Source organism: Sander vitreus, chromosome 12 (assembly GCF_031162955.1).
Source record: "Sander vitreus isolate 19-12246 chromosome 12, sanVit1, whole genome shotgun sequence".
NCBI classification, from domain to species: domain Eukaryota; kingdom Metazoa; phylum Chordata; class Actinopteri; order Perciformes; family Percidae; genus Sander; species Sander vitreus.
Genome location: NC_135866.1, coordinates 10804788 through 10820111, shown reverse-complemented (window position 1 = coordinate 10820111; position 15324 = coordinate 10804788). Strand labels below are relative to the sequence as shown.

The 15324-nt window shown below is 38.8% G+C and overlaps 1 protein-coding gene across 2 annotated transcripts in view; it reads left to right on the top strand.

Moving 5' to 3' along the window:
• gpc5c (glypican 5c) overlaps nucleotides 1–15324 on the top strand; it is a 111451-nt gene that overhangs the window by 74958 nt on the left and 21169 nt on the right. For both annotated transcript variants that reach the window (XM_078264230.1, XM_078264229.1), the window contains one exon: nucleotides 11552–11693. In XM_078264230.1, coding sequence (XP_078120356.1) covers nucleotides 11552–11693 — 142 coding nt within the window. The remainder of the gene's footprint in view (nucleotides 1–11551; nucleotides 11694–15324) is intronic.

Genomic DNA, 15324 nt, shown 5'->3' with positions numbered 1-15324 from the left:
ATACATTACACAAACACAATCTGCCTCAGTCAGTGCCTGACAGGAGTAGGGTGTGACGGTCCAACGCCACAGCGTGTTGTTGTGATTGACTCATGAGGGTTACGTGAGGTTATGGCCAATAAAGTGTCACTAACTGTTGTTGCCTGTACTAGCTTGCAGTGCAGGGGCGTGTGGCTCTGCCATTGTTTAAAAAGAATTATCAGTATTACTCAGACCTCTTGGGTAAATGTGCTTGTTTATTTTCAAAAGTACAAGCAGATTTTTAAGATTTCACACAGATTTCATGAAATGTGGTGGGAAGTAAGGCCATTGGCTGTAGAAAACACAACCATGCGGCCATTTAAAAAAAAAATTGTTGTGATGTAGAGGCAACGTTTTCCTGCATTCCTTGGTTCAAGACAAATCTTTCAGCTTTTGTCCAGGGACATTTCTGCCTAAACAAATAATCAGCCAGTTCTTTTCAATGCTGCTTTTCTGTACTTCCCCTATAAATTATGTCAAACCTGCATTTTGTAATTGCAACCAAACTTAAATGACCAATGTATATTTCTACTTCAAGTGGTCTTGGAAAATGTCATTGCATATATCAGTAAATCATGAGTAACTCTTTTTGGAGACAGGAGTTTGGTTTGTGTAGCTTTGGCAGAGGTGCATGTGGTCATAGAATGAGTGTGTCCACGCATATGTTCATTGTTTTTTAACTGGATTGTTTTGACTGAGCTAATATTTTGTCTAGAGAGGATAACTGCATTAAGTCTGTATGTTTTAGTGTGAGGTGCCTGTTTTGTCAACAGATCCCTGACCACCAGTGATCTGTTGAGAATGAAACCTTTCACATCTAAAAGTCAACAAGGCAAAAGATCTGGCTGTCAGCTTTGGATGAAGGGTTTTTATTGGCTTTATCTCAAACCATGCAAAAGGACAACAGTAAAAAAGTACTTGGCTTACTGTGTTGGTACGCCTTTCGGTGGTGGTTCCCATTTGAATCACTTTCATGTTCATTTGTTGATGGCAATGCAGACATTTGCTGTAGTCCAGACTCTGACCGCTAGCATTAGTGTCCAGTCCAGAAGTAGCTTGATCAGACAGTTAACATATATCTGTTACTTAACAACTGTCTGGAAACTTGTTGGCCATAACATGCACTATTAATCTACACAAACAACTCGTCATATCTGTTCCAGAATCAATTGCTATAGTATGAATGGCTGAGCAGGGCAGCTAGCTACAGTTACTTTTGTTTGCAGTCGGTCACTCTTCCTGGAAGTCTCCATCTTTGTCTGTTACTGTATTTCTTTTTCCTCTCTCTCTCTCTCTCTCTCTCTCTCTCTCTCTCTCTCTCTCTCTCTCTCTCTCCCTCTCTCCCTGCCACGCTCCTATTTGGGAAAAACACTTCTTTTTTTTCTCATTTAGCCACCTTTTCTTGGTCAGGCAATCTGAAATGCAAAGAAAGTTGCAGCTTCTTCCTCTGAAGCCAGACCTATATTCACATAGATACAGTAAATGCTTACTCTCAGCTGATTTTTGCTTTTACACAAAAGCATTATGCGCCTGTAATGTATGTGAGAGAATGGAGAGAATTTTAATTTAAAAATTTGGGAGGACTTCTGCAGACTGTTAGCGATTACCACTGTCACTTTTTCCTTTAGTCTCCTCCAGGTTTTCCTTCCCCTCTCCTTTTCCCTGTCCACAGTTTTACCACGACTGCCCTCAATGAGGTGATACTGTTTCAAATTGTCAGGGAAGATAGAGAGCACATGTCTCAATGTGGGCATACAAAGGTTATGACTTATGATTTGGATTCACTACTTTGACAGTAGTATCCCACATAATACGCATGCACAGATGTGTGCACAGAAACACACACACACCCACACATACACACTTACACAACAACTGTGACAGTTGCAGTATATATATCCCATCCCTGGTGACCACATTTCACATTTATAAATTTCATAATCAGATGTTCAGTTTCCACATAAAACTGGAATGTGTATCCACAGTAGCTTCCTGGTTAAGCCACACACACACACACACACACACACACACACACACACACACACACACACACACACACACACACACTTACTTTTTTACCCCTTCCAAGTACCTTCAGAAGGTGTTTGGTCATTCCTGGCAGTAAAGATTTTAGATGCACTCAAATACATGCAGGAATTCAGCCCTTGATGCTCTCAAAACTGCTCCATCATCCTCTGACCGAGGAATGCTTTTGAAACTAAAGAGAGAGGACAATGAGTTGGCAGTGTGAGAGAAGAACTAGAAAATATTTCATGATTTGGGATTTTGTTCAAAGCCTTATGGGAATACCTGATTTGTCTTTGGATGCCAGGGTAATTTCAAGGCGAGCCTGAAGCATGAAGGCTGGCATCTTGTTTTTTTCATCCCCTCACCTGCTTGCACAACTAAAATCTCAGTCTTCCTGTCTGAATATACTCCTTTTTTAGTTGTTTACTCTAAATCTCTCACCCCTTCTGCCTCTCCTTCCCCCCCTTTCTCTGTTTGTGTCTTATCTGTCTTTCTTTCTCCTCAATCCATCACTATCTGTTTGTTTTACTTGACAGGTGCTGTTTCAAATCAGCTAGATGTAGATCGCATTTTTCTTGATTCTGTCCTCGTATTGTTAGTTATTATGAAAGAAAAATCCACCCTAAAATACTAAATCTAATTTTAAAAAAAAGTGCTTTGTACTACGACGTCAATGAACATTGTCATTTCACCTTGAAATATTAACATCGAAATAATGGTCTATAAATGAAGAAATGTTCAAATCATCTAAAATGTCAGATTTCTATGGCTGACTCTCAGCAGTGAAGAGAAATGGCTTCACTTTAAATGTGCTGTTTAAGCAAGAACAAATCATAAAAGAGGCTGAAAAAAGCCATTTGTCAACCAATAGTATTCTCAATATTCTCAGCTGCACTACACTTACATGTAACAGCAACAGGTTCTATCGGAGGACGAAAATTGTTTTAGAAGAAGTAGATTAGACAGGTACATTACAGTTCACCAGGGTGCATCGTATTTTAAGGAACATTTAGTTCAGACCGGTTTTATAAGTATGAAAATAAATATACCACTGTCAATTTTAATCAACCTTAAATAGCTTATGTTTATTTTTATTTTAAAGCATGAACAGCAAAGCTCGATCTAATGCAACAGCCGTGTGATAGGCTGCATTGTTTTACATGTCAGAGAGAGAAGAAGGCAGAGTCGTGTGAGAACAAAGACATCTGTCCCTGTAGGGTTAAAGGCACAGTAGATTTCTGCTTTGTAGGTTACATAAAGGCTGCTGCTATTGAAATATTCTGCCCACTTGCTCACATTTTCCATATGGTACTGTGTGACAGACCAGGAGGATGACTCTTTGATGGCATAAATGGACCATCCTTTGTTATGTTAATCGTACTGCGGTGTTCATCTATGTGTCCAATGAGTCATCCGATGCTAGAAAATATTGTTTTCAGACTTTAATTATCATTATTTGAAATTAACTTGCACAGCTTAGCATATAATGTGGGTTTTGCTTCTACTCTAAAAAAGACAGAAAACTGGACGAAAAAAAAAGCCAATTTGAGAAACTACTTAAGACAATCATTGAAACCCAGACCTGGTCCTCAGTGCAGCAATAGTCAATCAGAAAGCAGATAGGGAGAGAGAGAATATTCACCGCTTATTGTTATGCACTCAACAGTCTTTAAGAACAACTCATTTTGGAATATTATGTATCGCTCTTCCTTTAGATCCTGGGACAAATTAGATTTGCTCCAACCTGGTCTCACAGAATTCCGTGAAATGAACACGGCCCCTTAAGTCAAAATCTGTGGCAGTTTCACGGAATCGCCGAAAATTCCGTGATGGGCCCACGGATCCGATGCCTATGTAAGTCAATGACAGGCATCATCCGTGGTCTACGCACAGATTCAGAGACAGAGAGGCTATCATTACGTTAGCAGTAGCATGCTGCTGCTGGTCTTGCCGTGGGATTAACTGTACTAATAAAACCGTTGAAACAACGCAGCCACCCTGCTCTGAAAGCTCCCCGAACGTAATTTATCAAAGTCTGGTTGTTACCCCTCCCCGTGGCAGTCTTCTCCAATCCATATCTTTATAACGGAGCTAGCTAACTGGAGCTAACCGCTAATCAGAGCTAATCGTTGCTAACCGAGCCTTCAGTTCTGCGTGCCTGTATCCATTAACTGCATGTATGGACTCGAGCCCGAATAAAACCCTTCATTTTATTAAAATGGCTGTAAAAGTTTTAAACTACAACTCAGAGTTGTTTGAATGACAGAAATCTGCTCAAGGTACGGCGTAGCGTTAGCGTGCTAAGTTGATGCTTTCTCTGCGGGTGCAGACTGATTTGATCTTGCGAGTCACGTGACCAAATCGCAGCCTTTGCGATTAGGAAATCGCATATCGCGATTTTATCGCAAATGCAATTAATCGTTCAGCCCTAGTGTCATCAGATTTTAAAAATCTAACCGTTGAATAGGTGAAAATAGCTTATTACCATATTTGACAGTGCTTACAGTGGGTAAACTTTGGTGACCATGTCTACATGACAGCTGAGGTCCAGAGCTTTCTATAACAGCTGGTCTTATGTGTTTAGCACCTTCTGCCTTGAGTTCAAATGCTTCACACATAACACTTGACATATTGTTTTATCATACAGCTGACATATACTTACAATAAAAAAACATAAACAAAGTGATATGCAGCCAGACTGAAGCACATTATCAGCCACAATCTATTGCTCTTTCACAAACAGTGACAAGACCTACACACAACTCTATATGTATTATATCATGAAGCTATTCCACAACCAGCCTTAAGCAACATTATTTAAAGTTTTAATTGAGGTAGGTCCAAATAAGGCCTATAGTTTAGAAATATTTAGTTTACATTGGTGTGCCAGCAGAGGATAAGAGCTACTTGGCATGGAGAATAAAGATAGATCAGACCATATTCTCTGTGCTTGCCTGGAGAGACTGGTTTCTATTCCTCTCCACAACCTTCATGACAGTCACCTGACAACCAAACTTTAAATGAAATGTTTTTAGATATTGTCATGCTTTCTGACATATGAATATGCTCTGTAATGCAGCCTTGTATAACATAAACCCTCTGATTCACTGTGTGCTCTAAATGATAACACACACTTTGAACACGGGCCTTATAGCCAGGTGTTGTCCACATAAACACAAAGGTGCCTATAGGAGCAGAGCCGATTAATTGGTTCATCATTTATGACCTCTGACACCCTCTGACCCATGTCACAACCACCTCCTCAGTTTGTGAAACAAAGCTACATCTCTGTGAACAAAAACCTCAACAACAATCTGCTTATCCTTTTAATTTCCTGAAATGCTTCCTAAAACTAGTCCCTTCTTAATTTTGAAGGCTATATGGCTACAAGCTGTAACCACGGTGATTGATATGAGGATCATCTTCTGAATATAATAATTAATATGTTAGGCCTACCATAAATTGATATTTCAAAAAGTCAGTTATTTGCTCATTTTGTGTTTCTCTGTTCTGTGCACCATCCAATATTACCAGGTTCATATTGTGGAATCTGTTCTGTATGTCTGAATGATAAATGGTGCTAATACAAAATTTAACTAAACAATTTGTATTTAAAACAACTAATAATGCAGTGTGATGTTAAATCAAAGTAAGTCCCACACATACATATGCTCATGTTTTTTCCCCTTTAGTCTTTGCTATTAACATTCATCAACCACAAAATTTGAAAATTGCGTTTTTAAATAACGATGCATGGTAAATAAAATAAAAAATGCTTTTCTTTGTAAGTAGTTTATTTTTTTGTTTTTAACAACAGAACAAGTCAAAACAAATGCAAATAAGTCAAACATAAGCATAAAACACTATTTTTTTCATTATTGGTATATTTATTGTATATTTATTGTACAAATTCTCACGTAGGCTACAACGTGCAGCATACTTTCACAGACGCCGTGCGGTAATTACTACGTCACTTCTGGAGTCTCCAGCAGATTGTTTTAAACGTTATTACGGTGTATAACTTACTAGAACAAAATAGAGCAATGTGTTGTTGCTGGTGACTAAACCACTGATTATATATGTACATTGAAGCGATACTGGCGTTAAAGACCCGGTGATCGTTGTCTGATTCTCTGAAATGAATGCCCGCATTGCATTGTGGGAAATCGGCTTTGCATGCGCCCAGCTCGGATCATATTGTGTTCTGTCTTACAGCATACTGTAATATTTCACCGGTAATAAGACCAAAATAATAATATTAAAATAAAGAAATGTATACTATGATAAGATCTAAATAAATGTTGATAGATGTAGCATTATAGTTTTAAAAATATCAATAAACAACAAAGCATCCAGCTTCCCTGGCCGAAATAGACCGAAATAATAACATTAAAAGAAATACAAATAAACCATAATAAGATCTGGTGAATAAATGTTGATTAAAACAGCGGTTATTGGGCTAAAAATACCAATAATAGCAAAGCTATACAGATTCTCTGCGGCAGCCCGACTGGCAGAAAGAAACGTGCCGTGATCAGGGAATCTGTGCGTAGAACACGGATGATGCCTGTCATTGACTTACATAGGCACCGGATCCGTGGGCCCGTCACGGCATTTTCGGCGATTCCGTGAAACTGCCACAGATTTTGAGTTAAAGGGTCATGTTCATTTCACGGAATTCGGTGAGACCAAGTTGATTTGTTCAGTTGGAATACCACAATGAACTTCCCTTACTTTTGAAACAGAAACCCCTGGCTGTTTTGAACGTCAGTTGTCCTGACAGTCAACAAAAACTGAATTGGACAGCAGGCAACCAACAGTTCTACAATGGCTCGACTGTGGTTTCCACAGCAACGACTTAATTGATTCCTTCTCTAATTAACATGCTTTAAGGACAGCTGGGCCAAGCAGAATTGTGTTAAACATCCCCTGAACTGCACAGTTATTAGCTTAATACCCAAATGGTTATCTGGATGGTGTTGGTATACAACATTGTGCTGTTCAGCATAGCATTTCCTCCTAAACTCATTGAATGTGCATTGCGTTTATTGAGTTGCTTTACATAATCAAAAAAGGTTAATGGATTTGTCATGGATACTGTCCGGAGCCAAGGTAGATGTTTTCCATCTTTTGCTTGCTGTCTATCTTCCATTATCACTTATCTTTCCATTGCAAGCTCCTGCTATCATATTTGGACTGATGCAGAGGATAGATCATTACATTCTAGCTTACTCTTTTGCACACAACTCATTGTATTTTTTCCTGTAATTCACAGCAACAGAATAGTGTCCTCAAAGTGTAATGATACCTACCAGTACCACACAGTAGTGTTAACGGCTGAGGTAGGAAATAGGATTTTCACAGTGCATCCTCCAAACAGGCAGAAGAAGTACAGGACACACAGAAAAACCTGTCAACAGGTTGCAATGTCAGCCAATCCATAACTATAAAATGCACTACTGTAACCAGCATGTAATATTGTTCACATTTTTTCTAAGTAATCCTCTTGTATCTAACTGTACATCTATGGAAACTGAGCCATCCAGCTATTGTCAATGGCTTTCACTTGCGGTGAGCATAAGTGATATGTTTTAGCTGCTTCCACTAAAAGGCCCACTCCAGTTTCATGGAGCCCGGCCTTGTATTATGGTTGTACATGACTCATTTCACTGTAGCACTCATTTCACTCACTCAGGCCTGAGTGAGAGGGGGTGCATTCACATTAAGTAAAAATGTAATGCACAACCGATGTAATGAGTTACAATATCAAAAAGTACCTGTAATGTCAGGATCCGCCTGGTCTCCTCTTCCACTCTCCCTTGCAGACAATGGGAATCACTGCTCTGGTAAGAATGACAGAAAGAATACCTATATTATTCATTATTGCTCTTCTGATGAATTTGACAACAGTTGAGCTGCCACAGAATTACTGCTGACAATCAAACATTTATACTTCAACATCAGGGTTGAGTGGATTCCTCATTATTTCCCTTATTATTTGTACTTCAGTTCAAGACCTTGACTGTCTGAGCATCAGACACACAGATAGAAGGACAGATATTTACGGTGTCCAGACAGTACCTCTTAACTTCCTAATATGTGTGAGTGCAGGTAAAACCAGGTCAGAATTGTCCAATACTTTGGTTTATTACCAAATACTTGCAAAACTAAATGACATTCCCATCAGCCTCAGCTGCACTGTTTGAAGGACTATTTAGCAAACTTTAGCATTCGAAGACGCTAAACCTAGATGGTAAACAGGGTAAACATTATACCTGCTAAACATCAGCATGTTAGCATTGTCAAAGTGAGCATGTTAGCATGCTGATGTTAACATTTAGCTCAAAGATCAAAGTGCTACATGGTTGTAGACTTTTAGTCTTGTTTCAGGATTGTAGCTTACATTTAGTTTAGCATTTTCAGTATACATATAGTAATATATATAATACATATATATAGTATACAGTGTACCTAAGCCTGTCTGTTTCTTTTGGGGTTTTGAAGGCTCAGGAGTCTGCATTCACACAGCCTGCATCATCAGGCGGTGCGGCAAAAATGCAGGTCTTTCCATTCATTTTGAATGAGGGTAGTGCGTTTAGGCTGCGGCAGGGTTTGCCATGGGGGGGGGGACAGGCAAAAAAACAAAGCAGGCCTGCGGCGAAAAGTTGAGACCAACTCAACTTTTGGAGAAACGCCCCACGTCATGCTGCGGTGGCCAATCATGTAACCGGCGATCAGAGTTGTCAGTCAGTTTTAAGGTGATGTGAGTACAGTACAGTAAACAGGAAAAAGGAAATATCACTGCCTCTATCACTGCCACAAGAAAGTTTAAAAAAACGAAACACTGAAGCACTGAACTGCCCAGAGGTTTGTGTGACAGCTGATGCTCGCCAAACTACGAAGTCTCTTTTCTTTCTCTCTTTCTCGCTCTGAAGCTGCCTTCAAGAGCGGTCGGAAACATTGAGATCTATAAACGATCTGACGGTAAACATTAACTGTGAAATATAAAGTCTACTTGTGCTACATTGGGGGGTTAAAGAGCACAACAGGACGTCACACAAATGGGCCGTTTCAGTGACACTCCCACACTGCCGTACCACCCTGCGACAAATAGCCAGATCGCTGTTTCCCGGTCTGAACGCAGCATAAAGTTCACCGTTTCTGTCAGGTGTGTTGAGTGACAGACATAGTGTAGTGTCAATGGCAAGGAAATTAGTCATCCCTCAACACCCCAAAGCCCACCTTCCTTTCAACGTATCTTCAGTGGTTGTTCCCTCCAAATGAAGGTCAGCTGTGCACCAGGATTGATCTTGTCAGCTTTCTCATGAATGTTTAATTTTGTGTGTGTGTGTGTGTGTGTGTGTGTGTGTGTGTGTGTGTGTGTGTGTGTGTGTGTGTGCGCGCGTGTATATGCGTATATACAACCTAAAGGACGGTCAAAATGAGCAAGTTTGAACATGTGTGTGTCTCTATGTTCTACAAATATGGTATTCATGCCACTTTCTTACCCTCATACTCCAAAGGATCATTTGTTGTTGTGTCAGGAGAGCTTCCTGTCAGACATGGTTTGATGGAAGAAAGACCACCTTGATGATGGTGGACAGCAGGAAGAACCAGCAGGTGGTCTAATTAGTTGACCCCATGCTGAGAGGGAAGAACATCATAAGGAGCAGTGTTTCCCGCTCCAGGCTGAGAAAGTCTTCATGCAGAACTGTGTCATAGTTAGGGAAGGGTATCATTTGGATTTTTACGATTCTGATGCCGAACCGGTACTTTTAAAACGATTCCGATTCCTAAACCGATTCTTGAAAAACTGAAAAATGACATCAAAGATGTAATATGTTTACTAGCGATCGCGTGCAGTGAATGGTTAATATGCTTTTATGTCCGTTTTGTAGTAGCCTACATTTATGGTATCTAGCTAAAGGTACACTACAGAGAAAGTGTGATATTTTTACGTCCGTTTCGGAGTGACAGAGGGAAAATATTTCAATTAAGTGGAACCGAAATGAGGAACCGAAATTTGCATTCTAATCCGGTCCGATTCCTACTAGTTCCATAGTGGAACCAGTTCCGGTACCCAACCCTAGTCATAGTACAGCGTGATATGGTTACTATAGGTCCAGGTGTTGGTTACAGTTAGATGCAGAAGTGAAGTGAAAATACACATGACGATGATGCAGATGTTTGACATTCTAACTCCCATACAAAGAAACCACACACCTAAAAGATCAATAGTGTTATAGTAATTTATTTGGTTTCTTGTAAACTTTACCAAGTAGAGTATTATATAGAACTTAACCCCAGGATGGAAGAGTAAATTGAGCTTTATCCAACATTTATATATGTTGCTGTCCAAATTTAATAGTTCATAGATATAAAACATTCTGGGGCTCTTTCTCAACCTTGCAATCAATGCTGGTTGTAATTAAATGCAACGTGTCATCTTACCACCCATGGCCCTTACTGTACACCACCCACACTGCTCTTGTGTATGCTATGTATAATCTGTTGGGCTCTTGCTGACATTTACAGGGATTTTAATGTCAGAGCATGATGAGGGACACAGGAGACATGAGGTTTATAATGTTCCACTGGGAAACACTCTCCCGCTTATTGGTTACAACATCTATAACTTGCTTTGCAAAAGTATTTCACATGAGCATTTTAGTTGCCTCCGTTACATATGAGTAAAGGCCTAGGCTACATCCAAACGTCTACGCCCCTAAAACATTTGGAAACGCTGCTGATCCCAGTTTAGTTTGAAATGTCCGGGGTTGCATTGTAGTCTGGACAGGCAGAAACGGAGACATTTGGAAACTATGACGCACCTGTCCCCTTGCGACGTGTCCTTCCCTGATTCGTCACGCCCCTATCATGTGACCCTTTTTCAGAGGGAAACAGACGTCACCTCAACTACCAGCGGTAAATTCAACATGGATAACTAATTACAGGCGTTTCGGACCTTGTTGTCAATGTAAGCAGCTGTTGTGCTGTTAAATGCTGCATTTTATAATGCTACTACTGCTTACATGTGCAGAGGCAAGCTATAATTCGAGTAATTTGTGACAATTACCGTGTCCAGCGCAGTTACAGGTGTTGTTCCACATTTTTGCATCCCTGCCGAGAATTGCGCTTACAAGGAAAACTAATGCTTTTTAAGGCAAAGTACATTTTTACAACGATATAATCTTCTTTGTCATGTACATCAATGATGATAAATGATATGAAGTCATCAATGTTTAATCAGACTCAGTAGTAGGAGCTTTTCCTGTGCCAAAACGCTCTTGAGGACAGAGACTGTTTCAGTTTTAAAACGCCGGTTTAAGATGAAAACGTAGTAGTGTGGATGCAGCTTGAGCTCATATATGATAACCAAAGGGTTCTTGAAGACCACTGTTGTACCAGGTTGAGAATCAGGTTTGCTTGTAAACATAGTGGAATTGATTTTCTACATACACCAGTGTGTGATAAACTTTGTATTTCTGTGTTTGTGGTTCAGGAGACCCAGGAGAGGTTTCCAAAACTGGGCCAGATGGAGGCCTGGGATGAACTGGGCAGTGGGGAAACAGAGGAGAGCAGCACCACAGACTGTGATGATGAAGATGGATGTCAAGCCTCAGGAGATGGTCAAGACCAAACCTGTAAGTAATACATGCCCATGTCCACATGCACAAACACTTACATATACACACAGATCCTCTTTCCTCTGTTCATTGACCAATATTGTTGGCAAAAGTAATAGGTTTCATTCACTTGGCATGTAAGAACCCCACTCCTTAATCACTCACCTTCCACATGATGTCAACTCCAATTGTTGTGAGGATTTATAATAGCTCTGTTATAATCTTAATTGCGCTCTACCTTCAATCACCTGAAGGATAGATCTGCCTCTGACAAGGCGGTGTCCTTTCTCTCTTTAGTGTACCATAATGAGCCTTGAATAATTATTTACACCTTCTGCATGGCAAGGGAAATTCACTTTAAAACACAATCTCACACTCTGCCATCCTCACATGCTGTGTCAAATAGAGGCTACAACAAATGTGGTAGCACAGGAGGTTTCTCAGATCCTGAGACAACAAGCCAGTTTAGTTCAGTGGGCACACACACACACACACACACACACACACACACACACACACACACACACACACGCCACTGAGGAGCTGTTGGGGCTTGTGTTGGCTTTGATGAGAACCATTTGATCTCCTGTAGACACTTCTTGTTAATCATCCCTTATTATCATGTTGTTTTTTTCCACCTGCACATTTAAACAAAGGAGTCGGGTGTAAAGCATTGTCTTACTAGCATGGAAGGAGTAGAGGAGGAGCAAATATGCACTTATCCTTGCATACACTAGCCGCAGGTGCCAGGTTCGGTATAATGGTTAAGATTTTTTTCTGGTAAAAAGGCCATCAGGGGCCTGTTTCACAAAACCAAGATAAGGGATTAAGCCGGGATTTCCCCGTTATCCTGGATGAATTTAGCCTTGACTCGGTTTCATGAAAGCGGAGGCACATAGATCACCATGGAGATTTATTCTGTGCAGCTAGCCTGCTCCCGACCAGGCTAACAGACAGGATTTATTTACAGTTTTTTACAATGACTTTGCTACTAATTTCAAGACCTTGGCGTCATTTTTCAAAACTCTAGACACAAAACTCAAAACGATCATCACTTGTAACACAGGCTGTCCAATGTTCAAAACATTGCATTGTGCATTCATATCTTTAAATAAATATTGCACTTGCACAATCATTGGTTCAAAAAACAAATTTATTGTGAAATACCATTGAAACGTTACTTTAGATCACCCACACATAAGCTACCCATAGTTTCACTGGGTCATCGTTCGTACAATCATTAAATATTGTAATACAAAATAGGTGATACATGTTTCATAATGGTACTAGATGTAAATACATCCCTGTAAAAGTACTGCAGTAGTAGAGAGAATACTACAGACACAGTGGAATCATTGAACAAAACCTGAAATGTATTGATGAAGAACAATACAGTACGATCACAACATAGGTTCATTTGAATCAAAGCAAAATAATTAGCTACAAAATAGAAAAGAAAAGACAGTACTGTAAAACATCAAATGCAGTGTTCCTCAACTTGCTTGTACTGTAAAAAGCAAAACAAAGAAGTGATTACTGTACTTCTACATATTCATCAACTCTGTCTTGTGGATTTGGCCGCAGGTTCTCATCTACATTGCAATTAGCCAAACATCTTGGAAAAAACCTTCAGGCATGGCGAACAATGTGGTACGAGTATATATGTATATGTATGTATACAGTAAATATATATATATATATATATATATATACAGTATATATATATATATTTATTTTATATATATATATATATATATTTATTTATATATATATATACTGTATATATATAAAGTATATATCTCAATCATCAGTAACGAGTTGGCAGAATTGGACAAGCAATTCCAAGGGCCTGCATGCATACAGTGCAGTACTGTCAATACTGTAAATAGTCTCAAAGGTGGTACATGGGACCATAGAAACAGTGTCTGACAAACAGTAAGTAGTACATTACAGTAAAGAATGATGATGAAATATTACATCCATAGATAATGTAGTCTAATCGGTTCATGCTCCACACTAATTGGTGACAATTAATCTTAACTTTCATGATCTAAACATGGAATATTGTTTGTCTGTTTCCATACAACTATGCATTAAGAGAAATGCAACAGTTACTTATCATTTGATCTGATAGTTAGATCATTGTGATGAAATGAATAGACAATCATCTGAAATGTAATGTGTGAATTGCCTTTTGAAATAGTAGTACTTTGATGTTAAGTTGTGTCATATTGAACAGGTGATCTTTGTTAAATGAACAAATGATCTTTGGTTTATGTGTATTGTATCCAAGCAATTGACAAAAGTGTTAGAGTTTTGAAAAATGTGTATTTTGATTATTGGTTGTGAGTTTTGTGTCTAGAGTTTTGAAAAATGACGTCAAGGTTCTGAAATTAGTGCCAAAGTGATTGTAAAAAACTGTAATCCTGGAGCCTTTTCTGATCACCCAGCATTTTTTGTTATCAGCCTGGATTAAAATACAACAGGTGCATATTGCTGTTCATTTAAGTACTGTTATCATTTAAAGTTGGGAGCATTATTTCTTTTAATAGTTATTCATGTGACAGTCATTGTTACTGTTATATTGCTGTATGAAGACTGCTGTTCATATTGTTGTTAGAAGTTTGATGAATATATTATGGAAGTTGTTGAGATAATTAGAAAAGGCTGATACAATTTCAAATGTGTTTTAAATGAAGTCTGTTACTAAGGGCAATACATACAGTGCTGTACATTTCTATAGTTGACCAATGCACCTTGAATTATTTTAGTTGATTAATCTTTCTTTAATTCTTTAACAATAAGGATCATGTTTGTTCCGCTTCCATGTGCATTGTATTTGGCATTCTTAGCACACAAATTGTGTTGTCCAGTAAACTGGGACTATAATTTGGGAGGATTGTACAATTTAAAGAACATATCCTAATTGTACAATCCTCCCAAATTATAGTCTTACTTCACTGGACCAGTAACTATCTAGTGATGTAGACTACTGTACATTCATGTAACAACAGGGAGAGGACACCCCAATGGTTTCTGACCTTATATTTTGCTGGGGCAAAATAACTAATGAATATACTCTGTTCCATTCATGTTTACAGTGCGCATGGAATTTATCACTTAATTATCTTTATAGTTTCTAGATTTTAGAGTCCAATTTCTTCAGTGTCTTTATTTTCTATGTCCATATATACAAGGGAGCAAGGCATATAATATGTAGAGAAGGAAACTCGTCTCCTATAAAAAATAAAAAATAAAAAAACGCGTGGCAGATAATAGCGGACCGACTGAATGATATATCTAAAAATATACATTTATGAACTACTGCTCTTAACTGAAACCATTCAATGAGTCACTTGTCATTTGCAAAAACGAACAGTTGTACACTTTGCATTAAAAGCGAGCAGTGGAAGTTAATATGACTTAGGAAATTTATATTTTAGCCCATGAGAGAGAGGGAGAAACAGAGTGAAAGATATTTATACATCATATTCTAGCATTGTAGAAAATGTATCTTTTTTATCTTCTGCTTATTTTTAAGGCAAAGAGTACAACTGTTAATTTGTGCAAATGATTAGAAGCCTAATCCTTGAATGGAATGATTATGACGGTTTCAATTCAGAGCAGTGGTCAGTTAATGTATATTTAT